Source organism: Ornithodoros turicata, chromosome 1 (genome assembly GCF_037126465.1).
Source record: "Ornithodoros turicata isolate Travis chromosome 1, ASM3712646v1, whole genome shotgun sequence".
Lineage (NCBI taxonomy): Eukaryota > Metazoa > Arthropoda > Arachnida > Ixodida > Argasidae > Ornithodoros > Ornithodoros turicata.
Window position 1 is genome coordinate 161,701,872 of NC_088201.1, and position 22,833 is coordinate 161,724,704.

At 44.8% G+C, this 22,833-nt stretch overlaps 1 protein-coding gene and 1 long non-coding RNA gene across 3 annotated transcripts in view; one reads left to right on the forward strand and one right to left on the reverse strand.

The window, feature by feature from the left end:
- Window positions 1-8,771: 8,771 nt before the first annotated feature.
- The window catches only part of LOC135378723 (uncharacterized), a 65,457-nt gene continuing 51,395 nt past the window's right edge, over window positions 8,772-22,833 (reverse strand). The window contains exons 4-7 of the mRNA XM_064611812.1: window positions 15,085-15,400; window positions 14,185-14,278; window positions 13,640-13,684; window positions 8,772-10,739 (exon numbers count right to left, since the gene is read on the reverse strand). Of these exons, the coding sequence (XP_064467882.1) occupies window positions 10,663-10,739; window positions 13,640-13,684; window positions 14,185-14,278; window positions 15,085-15,192 (324 nt within the window). The 5' untranslated portion in view covers window positions 15,193-15,400 and the 3' untranslated portion in view covers window positions 8,772-10,662. The remainder of the gene's footprint in view (window positions 10,740-13,639; window positions 13,685-14,184; window positions 14,279-15,084; window positions 15,401-22,833) is intronic.
- LOC135378724 (uncharacterized) overlaps window positions 9,815-22,833 on the forward strand; it is a 44,116-nt gene continuing 31,097 nt past the window's right edge. For both annotated transcript variants that reach the window (XR_010418557.1, XR_010418556.1), the window contains exon 1: window positions 9,815-9,946. This is a non-coding gene — a long non-coding RNA (uncharacterized LOC135378724). The remainder of the gene's footprint in view (window positions 9,947-22,833) is intronic.

Genomic DNA, 22,833 nt, shown 5'->3' on the forward strand with positions numbered 1-22,833 from the left:
ACGACAAAGTGCCTCAACAGCAAGGTGGACGGGCTTCAAGCACGCGACTACGCTAGTTATGCACGCGATGTCTGAGTCCGAAAGTTCACTTCTCGATCCTATGTCAATTAGCGCTTTCCTGACGCTGTCGCGTACTTTCAGGTAGCGCTCAAGCATCGCAAGAAGCGAATTCCATCTCGTTTTACAATCCAAAACTAACACCTGTTCCTTGCCATGATCTTGAGTGATGTGAGCTTGCAAGATGTCGTTGCTTTTCGGAGATCGCTTGAAGCGCATGATCTCCGCACGGACGTTATTAATGATGTCCCGGATGCAATCATCCCTGTGAGTGGGTGACCGGACCTCTACTGCGTCATCCATTATACTCATACCATCAAGTTCTTCGTCTGTTTCCGACTCCGAACTACTACTTTTTTCCTCTTCATCCGCGCGAGACATGTTCGCCGGCAAAGCGTATAAGGCATCAGTGACTGCTAGATGGAATCCATGCGCCATGCATAATTGGTGCTGCAACGGCTCCAAAATTTTTCCAACCTTAACCATTACCGACGCTCCGTCTGTGGTAAGGCCGACGACATCTGTGCCGAGGGTGACGCCGAAATCCAGCAGCCTGTTACGAATGGCGTCCACGCATTGTTCTGCCGGCATCGCGCACCTGATCCTTACGAGTCCCAAACTCCAAGAGCAAACACCGCTCCTGAATTTTGCACCAGCGGTATGAACATTGATGTTCATGTATCTACGGTTCCTGACCGACGTCCATTCGTCTAATGTCAGGGCAAGTTTACGCCCTGCTTCGAGCTCATTCTTCAGGTCCTGCTTGCACACATCTTTTATCTGAATGTAGAAGTTCATTGTGTACTGACGGACAGTTTTTTTATCCTTAGGGAACTTCAGTCCAAGAGCGCGCATGCCATCACGTATGTCTTCTGACGAAGCAATCACATGAAACGATAACCCACACTTGGCGGCCATCCGTGCTACCCTATATTCAATCGAAGTGCTCGCGCTCGCCAGAAACGAATCAAGCGTTGGTGAAGAATATTTGGGTACCTTCGATGTCGATGGAAGGCTTCCTTTTGTGGCGTCTTCGTTTGCAGGCCTCACTCGAAGGTTTATATGATGTTGCAGCAGATGCGTATGGAGACCTTTCGTCGAGGCACCGAGAGTCTTTAACACCCTGTCGCATCTCTTACATTTCGCCGATTGTCCATCTTCTGCACGTAAGTAGTAGAACCATACACTGCTACTGTCACTGCACTTCGACGGAACTTCGAAGAAGCGAACGGCGGACATTGTCACGCTTCAACCATTTAGTGGCAATGTAGGCACCACACGGACGCTCGGATTGTGTCGGCGAGACAGTCGGACGCCGGTGCGACTGTTGCCACCAGTTCAAGACAGAGGGACCCCGTGCGCTGACCGGCCCCTCGCCGGCGCAACGGATGAGAGCTTTTGCTGTGCCGTGGCTACTTTTCGCGGACGAAAGCTTCAAAGAGCGAATCTACGGAGCCATTGTTTTCATCAAGCTACCTCTTGCATTACACCAGCAATGCCAAGCCATAATGGGAGCTTTAAGATCCCGAAATCCCGGGATTTTTGGTCAGAAAATCCCGGGATTTCGGGACCGAGAAATCGTCCGGGATCCCGGGATCCCGGGACGTCGGGATCCCGGGATCCCAACCCTACATATGTCCCCACATCTGGGGTTCCTCAGGGATCCAACCTAGGTCCCCTGCTTTTTAATATTTTTGTGAATGACATGTCATCCTGCCTCAAACATTCTACTTTACTTCAGTATGCGGATGATTTCAAATTAATGAAAGTGATCTCTTCGGTTTCCGACTGCTTACAGCTACAGGCAGATATATCCAATATACTGTCATGGTGCAGTGCCAACGGTCTCAAAATTAACAGCGCAAAGACGAAGGTTGTCTCGTTCACACGCAACACAATTATCTCAGTGTTTCGATACTTCTCCGACATTGAAATATGTCGTGTTGACAGTATCCGAGATTTAGGAGTTATTTTTGATGCCAAACTGCTATTCTATTCCATGAACATGTCACAGCGGTCCGTCTTCCGCTCTTCGCACGCTGGGCCTCCTGTCATATACATGCAAGGAGTTTCATACTCCTGCTGTCTTCGTTAAACTATACAAGTCCTATGTTCTTCCTAGGCTTGAATATGCCTCTGTTGCTTGGAACGCACTTTCAGGTACTGATACAAAGCGTCTTGAGGCTGTACAAGAACGAGCGCTCCATATCATACACAATGGCTTTTTACGAAAAAAGTTATTGTATGACTATGACACACTATTGCAATATTTTCACCTTCACCCACTGGCCACACGTCGCTCTATCGCCGACGCCCTATTTCTGTACAAATGTGTCCATGCCCGTGTTGATTCGCCACTCCTGCTGACCCTCCTAAACTTTTGTATTCCTCGCGCGGCTTTTCGTAATCCACCAGTCTTCTACGTTAAACGCTTCTGCCCCAGCGATCCGATTACCCGATGCAAAATTCTTCTCAACTCGCTTCCCCCCCCCCCCCATGTGATATTTTCCACACCTCAAGCGCATCCCTTAAACGCGACGTTATTTCTTTCCTTCATCAGTGAATTTTCAATCGTGATATTCTTTCCTTTGTTTTGTACAGTATATCGTCTCATTCCATCTTATTACTTATGTGCTGCGCGTAATCTATGTATTGTAGTTTTGTTGCTGATATTTCATTGCATGTACTGCGTGGTATACTTGTCTGTAAATATGTAAGTACGTATGCGTGTCATGCAGTTTTGTTGCTGATGTTTCATCGCGTGCACTGCGTGGTATATTTGTCTGTAAATATGTAAGTACGTATATCTGTTATGTTTGTAATGTACCTCTGCTAGTATCCCACTGTCTATGTATTATATATATGTCTGTACATAATTATTTGTGCGTTTATGTCTGTATTGTATCCACTGTGAGTTATGTGTATTGTGTGCGCCAACACCATGGCCTTAGCGGCCGTTCTTGGGCACTAATAAAAACTATTATTATTATTATTATTATTATTATTATTATTATTATTATTATTATTACAGAGGATGTGATCTATGAAGGTACCAGTATGTCGAACTTGGGTACGAGTAGGGCATTGAATCCACTGGTCAGAGCTATTGGCGAGCAATATATTTAGGTATTGAGTTAACTGACCTTTATCTAGTAAATTGATATTTATGTCACTCATAATTAAGATGTTATAGTGGTTCCCCAAAAGCCTATCAAGAGTAGCATCTAATTTTTCCAGGAAGTGACTCATGTTGCTCTGGGGCGACCGATATATTACACCTATAATGACGTTCTTATCTCTGAAAAGCAATGACTCTTTCCTGAAGCGTTCAGAGGGAACTTCGATGAATAAAGATGGGTAGAAATCCAGCGAACCGGTAGAGAAGCACGATCCCCTCCTCCAAAGCACTGACCGACTTAGCAACATATTCACAAATCCCATACAGGTGACATACCGACGCGCAAGAAACCTGGCAGACTCCTTGGTCAATGCCAAAATCAGCAAAACGAGCGCCCCGTACACGGGAACACGACCCTGCAACCTCCCGCGCTGCAAAACATGCAAGCACGTTCAACACGCTAACTCCATCAAAAGCACTGCGAGCAATTACACCCACCCCGTTAACCACGCATTCACATGCACAAGCTCCAATGTCATATACTGCATTGAATGCGGCGACTGCTCTATGCAATACATTGGTGAAACCGGCCAACAAATGAACAACCGCCTTACCGGACACAGAACCGACACGTCCAACAAACTCCCCAAAGCAGTCGCCGAACACTTTAACGTTCCTGGTCACAATTTTGACAACATTAAACTATATATTCTAGAAACCGGGTTTAGATCCACACGTGACAGACGTGATAGGGAGTCTTATCTCATATACAAGTTCAACGCTCTTCACCCGTCCGGTATCAACAAATCACAAGGTACCCTAGAAACACTTCACAAATAAAATATGCTTTTCCCTTCTACCTTCATTATCATCTGTTATGTTCTGCATGGCCACTGCTTTCTGCTCTCTTTATTGCATGCCACAACTTTGTATTACAAATATATATTTTTAAAAAATCCTTTGCTCGTTCTGGAATTTTTCCCCACGTAACCACTAACCTCCTTATCTTTCGCTATGCTTGCCAATTCTTGCCTGTTGTCCCGTTTCGTCCACGTGTTCGTGAACCTTCCATTTTTCTGTAACCGGTCTGTAGCTTAGATCACTACGTTCACATAATCCCCTCCAGGAGGAGGAGGAGGAGTGTCGTTGGGAGGAACCCGAGAGGTCTGCCTGCCTGATTAGGCGGCATGTTTCTCGGGAAGGGAAAGGTGGTGGAGAGGAGGAGAGGAAAGGGTGAAGTGGAAGACCGAGCGGAATCCGCTCGGGGGGAGGATAGCTGCGTCCATGGGCCGACTTCAGGGGAAGTGTGCCGGCATACGCCTATTACACATCTGAGGGAAACCCAGGAAAAACCCCAGACGGCACAGCCGGCCCGCGGATTCGAACCGCGGACCTCCCAGTCTCCAAGCGCACGCGTTACCGCTGCGCCACCGGAGCTGGTCATAATCCCCTCCACACTCTAACAAAGCAGCCATTCACTCCGCCCAAGCAGCAAAATGTACTGAAAGTCGAGTGCAATAGGGGTGGACGGGTAGGCGGATGGTCTTGAACAGGCTCGTGAAACTGAAGTACTCTGATAAGACGAATACCGACCACCCCTATTGCACTTTACTTTCAGTACATTGTGCTGCTTGGGCGGCCGTAGAAGCCCGTATGGACCCTTTCTTCCCTCCGGGCTGTTGACCCACAATTCGCATGAACCTTTAAACACGTCACACCTAACCCTTTAAATACCACGCCAATGATGAGGACGGTGCCCAGAAGAAGAACAGTCTCTGTTCGAAATATCGGCGGCTTCTGTCCTGAGGCAACTCCCTTTCTTCGATGAATAAAGTTTCACATAAATCTCAGCCTCGGTTTATGTCATCTCTCAAATGCAGTATGTCGTTGCAAATGGTACCACCTCCAGTCTCGCTCATGTAGCTTCTGGTATTCCTCAGGGTTCGGTAATTGGTCCACTCCTTTTCTTGATTTACATCAATGACCTGCCTTGTGATCTATCGTGTAGGGCGAGACTGTCTGCAGACGACTGCGTTATATACCACCCAATTACTAATTTCTCTGACATCCAATTACTACAGTCCGACCTTCAGAAAATTTTTCAATGGTGCACGGCCTGGCAACTCCCTGTTAATTCCGAGAAGTGTACGGTTTTGTCATTCTCTCGCCGTTCAAGCTTAAATCACCCGTACAACCTCGGACACTGTGAACTACAACATGTAAAGACCTACAAATATCTTGGCGTCCACCTCACTTGTGACATGACTTGGACTGAGCACGTTACATACATCACAGCGAAAGCTAACCGCTCCCTTGGGTATCTTCGCCGCAACCTTCGTTCTTGTCCACCTATACAAAAAAAGCTGCCTACACGAGCTTCATCAGGCCCATACGGGATCCGGAAAAAACGGTCCCGGAAAGAAGGGTCCCGCTGGCACAAGGCGGAAAAAATGGTCCCGCAGGCAGGCGATATAGCTTTGCCATCGCTTAAACACACATCTTTGGTGTGACAGTGATATATGTATTATATTTTGTGAACACGGTGTTTTATTTTACTCTTTCTTGTTTTTGCTTTGAATTTTTAGATAGATAAGTGCTTTATTTAGACATTCAATACATTACAAATTATAAATTGAGTAGTGAATTGCGTAGTAGTAGGACATGACTACCCCGCTTGATTGCTACTCCAAAGTTGGCAGTAACTCGATCGGTGCGGGACAGATGACATTAGTGCACAAATACGCTTGCATTTATTCAAGAACAACAACAGCGGGCAATTACATGTCACACTGCTATAGTAAGACAGGAAAAATTGGTACCGGACCCAGCCGTTATTTTCTTTCCCCTGCACATTCTTCTGAATACTCTTAGTACATTCATGCATACCGTGGATGAACAGTCTATGAACTAGTGCTGAAACAAGTTATTTATTGTCACTCCCGTGTTCTTTTCTGTGTTTAAGGAGTAGCAAACCGGCTTCGCACGTGGCTGACCTTTCCTTGTAGTTATCATTATTAGTATTTTTTTTTCAGTAAACACCCCACTGGTATAACCAGCATACTTTTATTCGAGGCCTCCTCCTGACCACGCCTAGGATAGAGTAGATTACACAGACAAAAAGAACTCCGACCAAAGCCGGAAAAGAGAATAACGTCAAGTGTAAGCGCTAACCGAAGGACAGAAAGCTTTTCACCAGTACCATGCTTAGGCTAGAGTAGGTTACACAGACAAAAAGTTCACTGACCTAGGTCTAAGAACTCCGGCCAAAGCCGGAAAAGTGAATGACGTCAAGTGTAAGCGCCAACCGAAGCTACTACCCGAAGCCAGCTACCGATCGAGTTATTGCCGACTTTGGGGTAGGAATTTTAGTCAAGCGGGGTAGTCAGGTCCTACAACTAGGCAATTCAAAGCAAGAAAAAAAAATAAAGAGCAAATAAAACACCGTATTCACAAAACATAATAACTATCTCTGTCTGAGGAGCATCATCTGTCACACCAAAGATGTGCTCTTGTGCACAAGCGAGCAACACCATTCCATGCCTGCGGGACCTTTTTTTTTTTTTTCGCCTTTTGCCAGTGGGACCCTTCTTTCCGGGACCCTTTCTTCCGCGACCGTTTTTTCCGGTCCGTTATTTCCGGGATCTGGAGTCCTTACCACTCCAACCTCTCTTGTGCAGTTGAGGCGGTGCAGAACCGCGCAGTTCGATTCATTTTAAATAATTTTTCTCCATATAGTAGTATAACAACAATGAAGTCGTCTATTGATATCCCAACATTAGATTTACGTAGGAAAGTATCCAGTCTCTGTCTCTTTCATAAGGTCTTCCACAACACAATCTTAAGCAGAGACCTTTTAAGAAATGCGGCGTTTATCTCTGCACGACTGGATCATGACTACAAGGTTGAACTAACACATTGCCAACATGATTTCTTCCTTAACTCGTTTGGTTGTTACATAGCGAAATGTTGGAATGATTTACCTCGTAACATTGCAGTGCTTCATGATCCTTTAGAATTAAAAAAAAAGCAGTCACCGCACTCATCATAGGGGACAATGGAAGAACAGTGTGTAGCTGAAGTCTGTACCTTTTGTGTCTTTGTAAAAATTTATTTATATAACCCATGTTAACCCACATAGTATGTACATAGTGTGTTCTTATATGTGCTGTGTCCGCCGTCCGTTATGTAGTGCCCAAGGGCCTTTAACGTACCACGAAATAAATGATAAGTCAAGGAATCATCAATAAGTAGGGCAACGCCGCCGTGGAGCCCCAACACACGATTCGAGCATTCCAGGTGGTAACCACTAAACGAAAAGTACTGCTCAGTATCCTTTTTTAACCATGTTTCGGATAAACCGAAGATTGTTATCCTGATAGTGCCGTAAGTAATATGGATAGATCATCATAATGTTTATTTAAACTTCGGTCATTTAAATGAAAATAAGAAAAAGCAGACGGTAAATAATTCTCGTGAAGGTCTTGCAAGGAAGATGGAGAACAAATTCCGAGGCTTCACATCGTCACGAACACCCTAAGTCATAAGAGCGATGTCTTCTGTTGTTTTAATATGCAGAACTGGAGAATAGTCAGATTTTCTCGCGTAGATTTCCCTTTGCGGGTCCAAAGGTGTTTCCAGTTCACCTCTTTCTTATGTGCTACCGCACCGCCTAATACTTGCTTGTCAGCAGGCGAGAAGTGCTCATTAATAAATATCTTCACATCACCACCAGGGAGTCCCAAAGATGAACAAGTCAGTTTCACTTTCCTTGACATTTGGAAAAGTTAATCCCTTTTAGCACGAGAAATCATGCGGACAATTATATTGTGCTGAGTAGGCTGTTTTGTTGGGACACGATGACATACTTTGATATCATGGTCTTCAGGATTCACTTTTACTGCTTCAGCAATTGTTTTCGCAACATTAGTTGGACTTGGAATGTCCTTAGGTACGCCCCTGATTTCGAAGTTATTTAACCTCTGATATTGCTCGATAGCATTCCCCAGACAGAAGAGAGAGAGAGACACACAGTGAAAAAACTAGACGAGCGAGAATAATAATCATAAAATACGAAGCGTATACGAAGTGAATAGTTATATAATCGAATCAGTTATGTATACAGCATAGGAGCGGATATGCGGATACATACACAACAGATGCGTACGGACCATCATGCGATGCAGCACTCACTTTGTTCCATACCCCTATTATGACGTTTTTGTGCTTATGAGTGGAGCTTCCGAATTATTCGAATCCATTCGGTTTGGAAGATACATTGCTTTGATTCGGAGTTGGAGTACAGAATTACGCATTTGGTTCGGAATTCGAAAAATCCGATTATACGCAAAGCCCTACAAACAAGACATCGTGGCTCACCTGAAACCAAGCAAATAATAAGAGCCACGACAACGAGTAGGTTCATGGTCACACGTTGGCTTCGAAGCGTTGAACTCCGGATAATCACTTGTGTGAGTGTCTCGTGTACTTGGGTTTTTCCACGGTGTCTGTACGCTGCAACCGGAACTCGTACAGTCTGGTTTTGGCTTTTTCATGTCAGATATTCTAGTTAAATAATGGGTGCAAAAAGACAGCCACATCAAACACAAAGGCTAAAGACTTTAATGCAAAGTTCGTCACGAGTCTTATACACCGCCAGTAGATGTCTCTATAGGTGGCGAAAATACGTGCCTTTAAGTTTCAAAAATCTCCGCTCGTGCGCAAAAATAATACGTCATCCAAAACTTTCGCGTCCATCTTACTGCGCAGTGGCTCAACACGAAAGGAAGTCCCGAAAATAAACAAATGAACGAATGAATAAATGAATGATGAAGGGAACAACAACAACAACAACCTTATTTTGGCCTTGGAGAGTGGGGAGGTTTTTTCTTCACTTATATATATATATATATATATATATATATATATATATATACTCATGGAACGATGCGACGGCACCAGAGGACACGTGTTTCGCCGTGTTTGCGGTATGGGTAGCTGCGCATCGTTCGAAATTGGCAAACTATGAGCGACCCCTTGTTTGCCAATTCCGAACGATGCGCAGCTACCCACAGCTGACGAGCCGCAAACACGGTGAAAGCTGTCCAATGCTGGTGTGGCGACGTTTGGGACTTATAAACATATGTTCAACGTGCAGCCAAATAGCCTCTGCTATTTTTTCCACTTAATACTTTACTTGCTTCGCACTGGGCTTTCAGAGGTGAGTTTCTCACCGTGACGGGAGAACATCACGTTCCACGTGACCTTCCCACGCCACTCGCTCAAACGTCGCCTACCTACGCATTGCTGATGAAGGCCCATTAAGTCCGAAACAGCTGTCCAATGCTTGTGCGGCGACGTTTAGGACTTATAAACATATGTTCAACGTTGCAGCCAATGAGTATTTGCTAATTTTCTTCACTTAATACTTTACTGGCTTCGCACTGGGCTTCCTCTCCGAGTACGTTGCTGGAAGCACTGCCATCATGCCACCTCTGCTTCCTCGGATTGTTGTAGGGTAATCTTCAATGAGCAAAGAGCCGCGTAAATCTCAAGCGTAGCTTATCTGTTGGGTTCCCCTTCGTTCAACTTTCCGAGTGGAGAGATGTGAGTGCTTATCGTCCTTTTGATAATTGTTGGCGCTGCTCATGCTAGGCGCGACAGCCGCCCACCTGCGTTTTTCCGAGAAAAGACTCGGTTTTCGTGTTGTGTGCGGAGAGAGTGCTACTAGCGGATTGACGACGCTGGATTAACACCACTAAACAACGTAAATCGGTAAGTAGTTTTCCGTATTTATTTTCCTAGTCGTTTTTCGCTCTAGTAAACTAAAATGAACCAGATTAGGGCGGTCAGGCCGCTGGTTTTTACTATTGCCCTACCACGAGGAGTCGTACTTGATGACCTCGCGGGGGCATTGTAACCAAGAGAAGGTATGAGGACTATGAAAGAGTGTCTCACTAGGGCTTCGGCCGCTATGAAATTAAAACAAAGAGTGAAAAGATCGCCCAGGACTTGGCAAAAGATCCTACCATAGTGGTTAGAGGCACAGAATATAGACTGAACTATTTGGGATACCGAACCACTAGAATATCGGTGTTTTACTACCCTGTAGATGAACACAGTAGCTTCTTGGAAAGTGCGTTGGCCCAGTATGGAAAAGTTGTAAAAGTAGAAAAGGCCAGGTATAAAAAGCACAAGCAATGGGGGAGTGGCATCTTTCAAGTTTACATGGAAATGGAAAAGAGCGTCCCAAATTACCTAAAGGTCAACGTCGCGAACCGCAGCTTTCTCGTGCAGTGCGTGTACCAGGGAGTCACTCGTGTGTGCCGGAAGTTCGGACGGCAGGGTCATCTAAATAGTAATTGCAACACACCAAAATGTACACGTTGTGGAATATTCGGTCACGCGTCGTCCACTGACCCCTGCCCGCGATGTCGAGGCGATCACCCGGTAGCCGAGTGTAGGCAGAGGACCTTTGCAGTGGCCTTGGGCTACCCGAAGGTACTGGTGCCCGCACTCGACGTCATTCCAGACACTACAGATCTCGAGGATGAAGTCGCGGTACCACCTGAAACCGGAAACAAAAACGTAAATGAAATCGACAACAATGAACAACACAAAGATGTGCCAATCAATGGCACAAGTAATGAACAGACAAATGAAAAACCCGTTAGTGACGAACTACATCTCGACGAAAATTCATGGCCCCTACTTAGACCACGAGATAATGACGAGGTGTCGGCAAACCCTTCAACAACGATGAACAGGAAAAAGAGAAAAAACACCTGTTATCCCACTTGATATAGACGAGGGGCAACTGCCAGTGAAGGAACCTCGAAGTGGGCCGCCTATCATCGAAGAACCGCTTGATTTACAGAAGGTGCAGTTTACTTTTGAGGAGGCACCTTTGGGTACCGCAGGCGGTGAAGTATATGCAAGCAATGCCCCAACTACAAGGGCAGAGGGCGACGTTGAGCCTATTAGAGGTATAACCAGTGAAGAAAGCGAAACTGCCCCGGTTGAATATGCAATCAGCCAGGGGACACCGAAGCCAATAAGGAAAAGAGTACGTAGAAAAAAGCAAAAAGGAACAAAGCAAAAGCCATCAATAGGAGCGACGATCGCCTTCATTGAAAATTACCAGCACATGCCCCAACTTTCAAGCGAAACAGAATCAGAGAGTGATGATAAGTCGCCAGCGGCTAAACAATTCAAGGAAAAGACAGATAACATCGAGGAAGGAAGCTCAGAACAATCTAGCGATAAGGCTGAGATTCAAACGCGAACTCAAACAGGGCTGGATCAGACGTAATTGAACACAAGTGATTCAAACGATGATAGCTACCAAAGCCTGGCATGGGACACATCAGCTGATACGCTTGTTTCAGATGATAATGGTGAATACTTACCAGACACCTTATAGGAAAAAAAAAACTTCTTACCCTTAACATGTCAGTCGCTCTTATAATTAGAATTTATTTGCTCTTTCATGATGGTGAACGACGGCTGTGTAAAAATAGCCACGTGAAATGTTAGAGGTTTTCGCCAAAACGAAAAACAAAACCAGATGATAAAAACAGCGAAAGAAAAATGCATCCGAAAGAAAATAAAATTGACATCTTGGCGCCTCAGGAAACGTATGCAAATAGCGTACAATATATAAAAAAATTGTCGAGACACGTTAAGAGTGCATGGAGTTTCTCGAATGGCAAACACGGCGGGGCAGCCATATTACTATTCGGAAGTACTAAGCAACTGATGATAGGAATGGAAAGAGACTATAGTGGAAGAATCCTATCAGTAAAACTTAAAACAGGTATTAAGATTGTGAATGTATACGCCCCAGTGAGAAGTCATGAACAAACATATTTCTTTGGAAACCTAGATGATTACGTTAATGATCCACGGAAGTTAATAGTATTAGGCGATTTTAATTGCGTGGAGAACGAAATCGCAGATAGAAACCCAGCCAGAGTAATACCCTAGTGATACAGCATTTCAAGTGTCAATTGCGAGAAATGGCCTTCGGCCTCTCAAATGACCTTTGTTCGGGGGCGCCTGCCAGACGGGCGGGAAAGGCGTGCTCCTCAACTGACTGCCCTCACCGGGTCCCTTTTTCGGTATCGTTTTCCCTGTCTGCTGTGGAAATTTGAAGTTGGTCTGTGCGCCACAAATCGAGATGCAGAAGCCATATGCACTTCTCTAAATAGGATCTAAATACGTTTACACAGTTTCACTCCATTATCCGCATTTTATAAGTTTTCCTACATTCAGCTGCGAAGGTAGCGAGGGTACAATGGCATAACACTGTTGTCGAGATTGCTCCTTTCTGATCCTCAAATGTTGTTGGGGGCCTCCTTTCGCGTTGATGGTCATTTCTTAGAAAGGTCCTTTGAGCTGGCGTCTGACACGGCTGTCAGAGGTCATTTTTTGCGAACGAAAATTCCCCGAAGTCCTTCGAGCATGCCGTCTGACAGGGATAATAGACAGATCACTTACGGGGCAAGAAGGCTAGTGGAATTTAAAAACAGATGTAATCTCATTGACGGCTGGCATAAGACTCACCCAGGCAGACCCAAAATGACCTGGAGAAGTACAAACTACCGGGCACGACTAGATAAAATATACGTTAGCGAAAACGTTCTTGAAAACCTTGAATCTATGAAAGTGCAATTTATTCCACTATCGGACCATGCCATAGTCTCGTGCTGCTGAAAAAATGGCAGACAGATACGTGGGAAAGGCACATGGAAGCTGAACCCCACGTTGTTACATGAGGAAAGAGTAATTGATGAAATTAAGAATCTCCTGTCAGAAAGACTAACGGAGGAGTTGTCGCCACGAAGCTGGGACGACTTAAAAAAAAGAGGGGGCAAAAATCTGTAAAAAATGGGGTAAGGCGTTAGCGAGGGAGAGAAGGCTGGAAATTAGAAGGGTTGCTGACGCAATAGCCTTATTAAGGATGTCATAGAACACTGGTACGGGATTTGAGGAAGCAATACAACGATTAAAATTAAAACATACAGGCCTGATAAAAAAGAGATGTAAGACTACGGCTGAAAGCAGGAAAACGGGAATTCGAGAACTGTGCCAGTAAATGGCTAGTGAATAAAAGCCTAGGTGAATGTACGGAAGAAATACTTAGCCTTACTGACCACCGTAACGGAGACGAATATAAAACCCAGGAGAGCATAGAAGATTATGTGGAAGAGTTCTATGCATCACTTTACGGAAAGGAAAGTACACTATTAATCGACGAACATATTTCCTTTGCGGGGAAGGCAAGGAGAACGCATGGGGGTCGTTTTTCTGAAGAGGAATTAAAAAACGCACTAACGCAGTTAAACGAAAAAAAAAAGACACCCGGTGAAGACGGGTTAACCCCGATCTTCTATAAACGATTTTGGAACTTAATCTCGAAACCTTTCACAAAAATGATAAATGAAGCGTTCGACAAAAAGCACTTACCGGACTCTTTCAAAAGAAGCCGCATTACGCTAATATGCAAGAACACTGAAAAGAAAACATATATCAGAGCTTGGAGACCAGTGTCCCTACTAAACACAGATTATAAAATAATAACAAAAGCCTGAGCAAATAGGATACAAGACTCCTTAGTAGACGTCGTTAGCGACACGCAGAGTGCCAATATACAATTCCGCTCTGCGCAGTTAAACCTAATAACATTAACGGATATCATGCACTGGGTAAACAGGTCAAACAACCCGGGTGCACTAGCCACGGTCGATAGCGAGAAGGCGTTCAACAGGGTTGATCACTCTTACTTGTTTCAATGCTTAAAAGAAGCGAACTTCGATGATCACCTAGTCGAAAAGGTACGCACCTTGTATGAAGGCTGTGAAGGCGTAGTGACAGTTAACGGGTTTAATACGAAACCATTTGGAATAAAACGAGGAGTGAGGCAGGGTTGCCCTTTATCAGCAGCATTATTCATCATCTCTATGGAACCTTTTATACAACTTATAAAAAATTAACAACCGGGATACACTTACCTTCAGTAGGTAAGACAACACCAGTACTGGCATTTCCCGATGACGTCGCGGTAATTGTTGACAACGTTGAGCATGTCGCAAAAATCTTACACGCCTGCGAAACGTATCAACAGATAAGTGGTGCGCGAATAAGCAAAGACAAGAGTGAAATTATTCTGTTCGATTTGAGACGTGTCAACAAAAATAGCATATACGGGTTGCCCGTAAAAAAGGAGGTAAAAGTGCTGGGAATAACTTTCAATAGCGAAGGCCCTTCCAAACAAAACTGGAGCACGAAAATAAACAAGATAAAAACAGCGATTGACCAACTAAAGAAAATAAAATGTTCACTGTTTGCAAGAATACAGATGGCTCGAGTACATCTTTTATCAAAGCTGCAGTACCTTGCTGATGTGTTGAAACCAGATAAAGACGATATCAAAATAACGCGTAGCCAGGGGTTGGATGAAACAAAGTAAAGAGAACGGAGGTTACACATTGGTGAACTCGAACTTCTAACGCAAACAAAACATGTTAAATGGGATCTCAAGGCTATTGAATGCGACAGTCCTATGATAAGGTATTTTTCGAGATATTCCTTTGGCGCCGGATTAATCACAACAGAAGGAAAAGTAGATAACACGAAGCCACGAGAGGCGCATGTAAGGCAATTTTACTGTGATGTGATAAAGGTATACAAGCAGCTGAAGAAAAGTAAACCCGAAGAAGGCGTTATAAATCTGACGTCAAGGGAAATAATAAAGATTCTCGAAGCTAAAAAGGACTTCCAGGTTAGAGAAGGAGTCCTAACTGGCTTAACATAAACGCCGAATTCCTGGACGGAAATAGGAAAACGTTTGCATGGCGATTCGCCCACGGTATCTTGCCACGACAAAACTATCATCGTAACGTGAAACATACCGTAAACAGATGTAACCTCTGTGGAGGAAAGGAGTCTCTCCACCACTTCTTCTCAACGTGCTCTTTCATGAGACCTATAAAAGAAAAAGTTAAAAACACACTAAGCATCGGAAACTTGAACTATGAAATGATACGTTACCTCGATGACGCACCAGGCAACGCCTGTAAAAAGAGGCAAGTCATATTACTTTTGGTAGAAATAAGTATCCTACCAAACATGGTTGATGAGATGTAGCGTTGCGCACGGAGGCAGCCCACCAGATACAGCCGGCTTTCTTGTCAAGGTCACCAGCTCACTTCAAATGGGTGCTGAAAGCTGCGAGAAAAGAAGAAAACGCAGAGTTCAGAATTCATGGAAAAATGGCTGAAGCCAGCACTTCTATTGGAGCTGCGTAATGATGAAGTTTTTATTAAGTTTCAACTCAATTTTTATTATTTAACCTTTTAACTACCAACATATCACCTCCTTTTACGAATGTTTACGTACCCTGCCACATTATTTTTTGTCCTTTTGGCAACTCACAGGGTCCGCCACACGCTACGCCCGCCGTTTTCTTTATGGTTATTTTGGCATCTTTTGGGCAGGTTGTTTTCTTCATTTCCCTCTCTTTTTGTTTCCTTTATTTCCGTTACGCCGGCCGTTTCTTTTTTGGTTACTTTGGCGTCCTAGCGGCAACGGCTCCTCATCCTTTATTTCGCGGACATAATCACTCACCGCTATCCGTCATGCCTTCACCTACCATCATCACGTCATCAGTCTGCTCATAAAGCAACCACAAAGCATCGTTGCATCTTTAATGTCATTAAACTCCTATATTTTTAATCCTCTCACCTTTACTTACTTTTACTTCATCACCGTCACACATCATCAATCACCCCTCATGAAATCACTACTCATTACACCATGATCATCACTCACTGCTGAAATTACGCAGTGAGTACCAACAAAGGGATTCTTGTAAAAAGGAAAAAGGAAACAATATAAAAGCAGGTCAAACAACAGGAAAGCTGGTGAACCAAACGTCGTAAATCACTCCAGTATGAATGGTGCGCGGATGTATGCATGATAGAGTGGCCCCTACCGCAGCGCAAAGCACGCAAGCCAGCACATGAGCAAGGTGGCTGAAAAGCCACCCTGAATGCGTACCAGGCAACGGTTTTAGCCCATGTAGCAGTATGAAAGAGTGGCCCCTATCGCGGAGTAAGTCCCATAAGCCAGTAAATGTGCGCTTCTTTTATTCCTTTATAATTTTTATGGCGTGAAAGACTGGCCTCGGCGAAGGCGTAACGCTTCGCAAGTCAGTGAATGAGGGGCGACTGTCGCGGCGTAAAGCACACAGCCAGCCAGCGAATGAGTTTTTTTTTTTTTTCCTTTTACTTCGTTCTATTTTTTTCTGGGGCGGGAACAAAACCAATAGCCATGAATGAATGAAAGAATGAATGAAGTATGCATGGAAAAATGTGGCTTTGCCCATTGCGTAACTGCGTGTATGAATGACATGTTTTTGGGGAGTGTATGACGGTCACTAAAGTTCCTTCCTCTAGTGTCTATGTACAGGAATGAAAACAAAGACCTGTGGCCCAACGTCACATCCCCCCCCCCCCCATTAATGATGAATGTAGGCATATGAGCACCATTGCGCTAAAGCCTGATAAACACCTGAAATGGCGGCTTCGCATTGTGCTTTCAGAGGTGAGTTTCTCACCCTGACGGCAGGACGTCACGTTCCACGTGACCTTCCGACGCCACTCGCTCAAACGTCGCCCACCTACGCATTGCTGATGAAGGCCCAATAAGGTCGAAACAGCTGTCCAGTGCTGGTGTGGCGACGTTTGGGACTTATAAACATATGTTCAACGTGCAGCCAAAGAGCCTCTGCTAATTTTCTTCACTTAATACTTTACTGGCATCGCACTGGGCTTTCAGAGGTGAGTTTCTCACCCTGACGGCAGGACATCACGTTCCACGTGACCTTCCGACGCCACTCGCTCAAACATCGCCCACCTACGCATTGCTGATGAAGACCCAATAAGGCCGAAACAGCTGTCCAGTGCTGGTGTGGCGACGTTTGGGACTTATAAACATATGTTCAACGTCCAGCCAAAGAGCCTCTGCTAATTTTCTTCACTTAATGCTTTACTGGCTTCGCACTGGGCTTTCAGAGGTGAGTTTCTCACCCTAACGGCAGGACATCACGTTCCACGTGACCTTCCGACGCCACTCGCTCAAACATCGCCCACCTACGCATTGCTGATGAAGACCCAATAAGGCCGAAACAGCTGTCCAGTGCTGGTGTGGCGACGTTTGGGACTTATAAACATATGTTCAACGTCCAGCCAAAGAGCCTCTGCTAATTTTCTTCACTTAATGCTTTACTGGCTTCGCACTGGGCTTTCAGAGGTGAGTTTCTCACCCTAACGGCAGGACATCACGTTCCACGTGACCTTCCGACGCCACTCGCTCAAACATCGCCCACCTACGCATTGCTGATGAAGACCCAATAAGGCCGAAACAGCTGTCCAATGCTGGTGTGGCGATGTTTGGGACTTATAAACATATGTTCAACGTGCAGCCAAAGAGCCTCTGCTAATTTTCTTCACTATGCTTTACTGGCTTCGCACTGGGCTTTCAGAGGTGAGTTTCTCACCCTGACGGCAGGACATCACGTTCCACGTGACCTTCCGACGCCACTCGCTCAAACATCGCCCACCTACGCATTGCTGATGAAGACCCAATAAGGCCGAAACAGCTGTCCAGTGCTGGTGTGGCAACGTTTGGGACTTATAAACATATGTTCAACGTGCAGCCAAAGAGCATCTGCTATTTTTGTTCACTTATATATATATATATACTAATGGAGCGATGCGACAGCACCGCTGCATGAGCTACCCCGGTGAGTGACCCCTTGTTTGCCAATCCCGAACGATGCGCAGCTACCCAGGGCTGACGAGCCGCAAACACGGTGAAACACGTGTCCTCTGGTGTTGTCGCATCGTTCCATGAGTATCTGTTTCTCTGCGTGCAGTCATAGAGCGCTCCACAGAGCGCTTCCCATAATTCGGCGCCCGCGCGCGACGATTGCAGTGTACTCTGATAGGTGTGCCGTGAAACAGGTGAAATATCTCCCTCTTGTGTGAAGTGGCCCAAGGATGGTCTCCAAGTGCTAATATCAAAGTCAATGTACGCCGGAGGGCGCTGGAATGGTCGCGCGCGCGTGCTGGATTGCCGGACTTTTAAGCTCGGGAAAAAACGAAACCACAAGCCATAGCGACCTCGAACTACTTCAGTTGTGTCTCTTTCAACATCTACTACAACCTCCTCATTGACATCTGAGAGCTAAAACCGATGATTAAAAAGTTGGAAAATTAATTACCGCTAATTAATTGACAAGGGGCGATGAATTTTTTTTTGATAGACCACACAACTGCCAACACGTACAGTTGGTTGCATTTGTGTAAAGCACTCCGTTTTTTTTTAGCCCCTGGCCCTCTTTCGGTGGGACACCCTGTATATATATATATATATATATATATATATATATATATATATATATATATATATATATATGGATTACTGGGTGCAGGTGGGCCCGAAAAAAATAGACAAGTAATGAAGAGACTTGGGAAGCCTTAGAAAGATTAAACACAGTTGCTACTTTTATCACATTAATAATTGGGGGGGGGGGGACCTTACTAGAAATAGATTCACAGTTACAGGTCGACGTCTCGGCAGTCAGCGCTGCCTTCAACAGGTCTAAACTAGGTGACAAGGTTTTATATACAAGGGGAAGGGGAGAGGGCACAAGTACACGTGCAGCGGCGTTGGTGACGTTGCACAACAATGCTCCTTCAATATCACCAACGCAGCTTCACATTGTATGACCCCAAACTGCGGAAGCTCAGATATAACAGCTCAGACAGGTGGCTCGAACACATTATGGCATGCAGTCGGCTCATCCTTAAGGTGACCCAGTTTATCGGAAAACGTATTTACACCCACGCGGAAACAGGCGAGCATTGATATACAACACATGGTCCCACTGAGCGTGTTGGGGGCACGCACGGGGAGTGGTATATTACGCGCGTGTGCTCCGGCTACCTAGTTTTCTGTGCGACCGGCACCCAGCACGGTAAGTTGTAGACATTCTTCTATTCTTTGTACACATGGTGGTAGGTTTGTTAACCTACAAGGTGCGCGATATTTTGATACGTCTATATCGGCGCATGGGCGTCGCTACCATCCGCGGATCATGTATTCAAAATTGTGTTTGTATATATGTAGCTACGGCGTGTGAGGTGTGCGCGTGCACGCTAAAATGGTGTGAGCTGTCCACGCGAGCGAAATTAATCTTTCCCTGCCCTGCTGTCCAGCGTCGCGTTACAAGTTTGTGAATCTATGTGCATGATATTTGTAACTGTGATGCTCTTAAGGTGAGCCCATTTTTCCGAGATGAACTTGTTCATAATTCGACGTTGTGTGATCACCCTGATCTTATATTTCTAATGGTGCTTCCAGTTGGGCTCTGTTTCGAAGGAGCGTGTGCGAGGTGTGTTGCGTGAAATATATACGATGGAAATGTTTTCCCCAGAAGAGCTCTGAACGCAATGTGAAATTGTGTTTCTCCGTACTTAGCTTTGGTTCAGTCTTCTTTTTGAGATTGAGCACTTGCGAAGCTTCACTGCATAGCACCAACCACTTTGTTTAATAAGCGTTGGAGCGTCACTGCGAGAAACATTCTTGAGCTTCACCGCATAGCACCACTGTGCTTTGTCGTTCTCCTTGATTTAGTTAATTTCGTATGTTGAAGTGCAACGCACGCTGTCTAAAACAAAATCGAGCCCAAGCTTCACAGCTGTATAAAGTTTCTTGATCGAGCAACATCCAAATTGTTTTTCTCTCGAACCAGCTTCTCTGCACAGCTTCAAGTATCGATGTTTTCTCGATCACGAGCTTCTTCCTGCTCAGCTTTTTTGATTTCCAACGCGTGTGGGCTTCGTTGCATGGCATCACGATGAGTTTTTTTGCGGTCTGTTTAATACAGATTGAATGTTTATTTTTTATTTTATTTTATTTTTTTGTGGGCACGTTGGAGCGCACTATCTGTGACAAAATTCCTTCTTAAGAATGAACGCGCTTCACTCCATAGCATCATTTGTGGATTTTCTTTGCCATTCTGCTTGAGAGCCATTGAAATCAATTTTTATGTTGAACTGCAAAGCACGCACTGTAGGAAAAACGATCCTAATCTTCTTCACAGGGGTATGCTTCACCTAACACACGCATGCAACCAGGTGAAGGCAACTTTACTCGTGTGGGTGGATAGAGTGTGTTCTGAGATGTGTACATCGTACCCTGGACAGTTTTTTTTTTATTTCTCATTAGCAACTGTGGTTATGAGCAGCGTGAACAGCAGGAGGCGGCGGCATGTTGATGTAGGCTGTTTTATTCAAGGTTTGTAATATTCAGCAATGAATGAGCCTTCTGAATGAGCCTTGGCTGTCTAGCTACAAGTATGAACCACTAAGCAGTTGGATAGAAATGAGTCACCAATGCAATGGACCTTTTTCTCACACTCGCGTTGCGGCTGTCCATCGAAACACGATCGCCAGCCTCAGCCTTCTTTTGCAGGACCATGTTTTCCTCTCCGTGCATCTTTGCGACTGACTTGGTGCACCGTTGAACACCCGAAACTTTGAAGCCTCAGTTTCGGGACTTTTTTTGGGCAGTTCCATTTGCAATATCGAGCGGGTTTCTTGGTGGATCTGACTAAGTTCGCTACGGGCTCTCGAATTCTGCAAAAATAAATAAATAAAAGACACCATAGGTTGACTTCGGAAATTTTAGAGTTCAATTAAAGTAATTCAGTTTCTTTTAATTAAAATCAAATAAATATTTTTGCAAAGTGCCAAATTTAGTTGCCACACAAATGCCGTTTACCTTGTATTTTTCCGTCGCCCCCTTTTTTTATCAAGTCAGAATGACACGTTTTGTATATGAATATACAGGGTGTCTCAGTTAAATCCCCGGGCTAAATAATTCACGAACGGGTGCACCAATCGAAGAACTTTCTTTTTTACAAGTATCTGTCCGATACTACCTACAAGCTGCGCACCGTGTGAATGAGTGGCGGGCGCTCATTATTTAAATCAAAATGCAAATGAGTTTCGTGAAAAACATAACTTCTAAATCAGGGCGCCGTCGGCATTAAAATAGGTACTACCCCTTTTGGGACCTTCAGTGGACACCTTTTCGATAAAAATGTGCCACCCAAGCGGGTCATTTGTTGCAGTAATTAATTAGTTTCGGTTTACATATTTTTGTCGCGGCTGGTGGCGGTGAAGCGCAAAAGCACGCTCTTCCACTCCCTTATCCACCAATGAATTCCGTGTTCTTGAGCTTACTTCGCAACGGGGAGTGCTGAAGAAAAAATTGGGGCCAGTGCTGTGTTAGTGGAAAGCATGTGATATCAAGGTACTATGCGATAAACTATGTTTCGTCCGTACGATCATAACAGAGAAAGGGTGCATATCACTCAGATACGCGGGGTGGTGGACTGGCGAAGCCTTTATGACGCTGTTACTTTTTCTTCTGCACTCCCCGTTGCAAAGTAAGCTCAAGAACACGTAATTCATTGGTGGATAAGGGAGTGGAAGAGCGTCCTTTTGCTCTTAACCGCGACCAGCCGCGACAAAAATATGTAAACCGAAACCAATTAATTACTGCAACAAATGACCCGCTTCGGTGGCAGATTTTTATTGAAAAGGTGTCCACTAAAGGTCCCAAAATGGGTAGTACCCAATTTAATGCCGACGGCGCCCTGCTTTAGAATTTGTTTTTCACGAAACACTTTTGAATTTTTAATTAAATAATGCGCGCCTCCCAGTCATTCACACGGTGCGTAGCCTGTAGGCGGTATCGGACAGATACTTGTAAAAAAGAAAGTTATTGGATTGGTGCACCCGTTCGCGAATTATTTAGCCCGGGGATTTAACTGAGACACCCTGTATATTCATACATATATACATACAAAACGTGTCATTCCGACTTTATGACAAGTTATGTGAAAGTCTGCAACTCTACAAGCAACACAAAATTCCCAAAGGACTTGCTATCAACCTTAAACCCACGCTCCCCCTCAAAAATCAACACCAAGATAAGTGGAATGAGATTCTCAACAATACCTCTACCGCGTCAATCGATGCGTTATTACCCCATTGTGATGACGCTATCTGCCAATTTTCTCACGAAGGTAAAATTATTCGCGATAAAACCGCTCTTGGTGACAACCATAACTCAGATTCAGCACGCTTCGCTAAGAACAGGGAAGAAGCCGTGCACTGCAGTAAACGTAAAAAGCTCAACAAAATGCTTTGTTGGGCTGGTTGGTAATTCATTGCTAGACCGGGAAAAAACAGCGCGAAAACGACAACCACGGGAGGAACATAAGACACACACGGGCGCTTACTCCAACTAAATTTTACTGCACTGAAGGGTGCGCAGCTACAGGAAGGAAACAGGAAAGAGCAAAAAAGGAAAAGCAGGTAGATAAGAACAACCAAAAAACTTAAAAATTTTACTAGACAATCTAGTTTTTCGCCTGTTCAAGTAACCGCCTCTCACCCGAGGCAAGCGAGATAGATGTATCGCTGATACAGAGAGAACTTTTCTTTCCGAAAAAGGAGGCCTCCAAAAGTTGACGGGCAAACTTATCTCTGCTCCTGCCCAGAATTCTTATTGATTTAAAATCG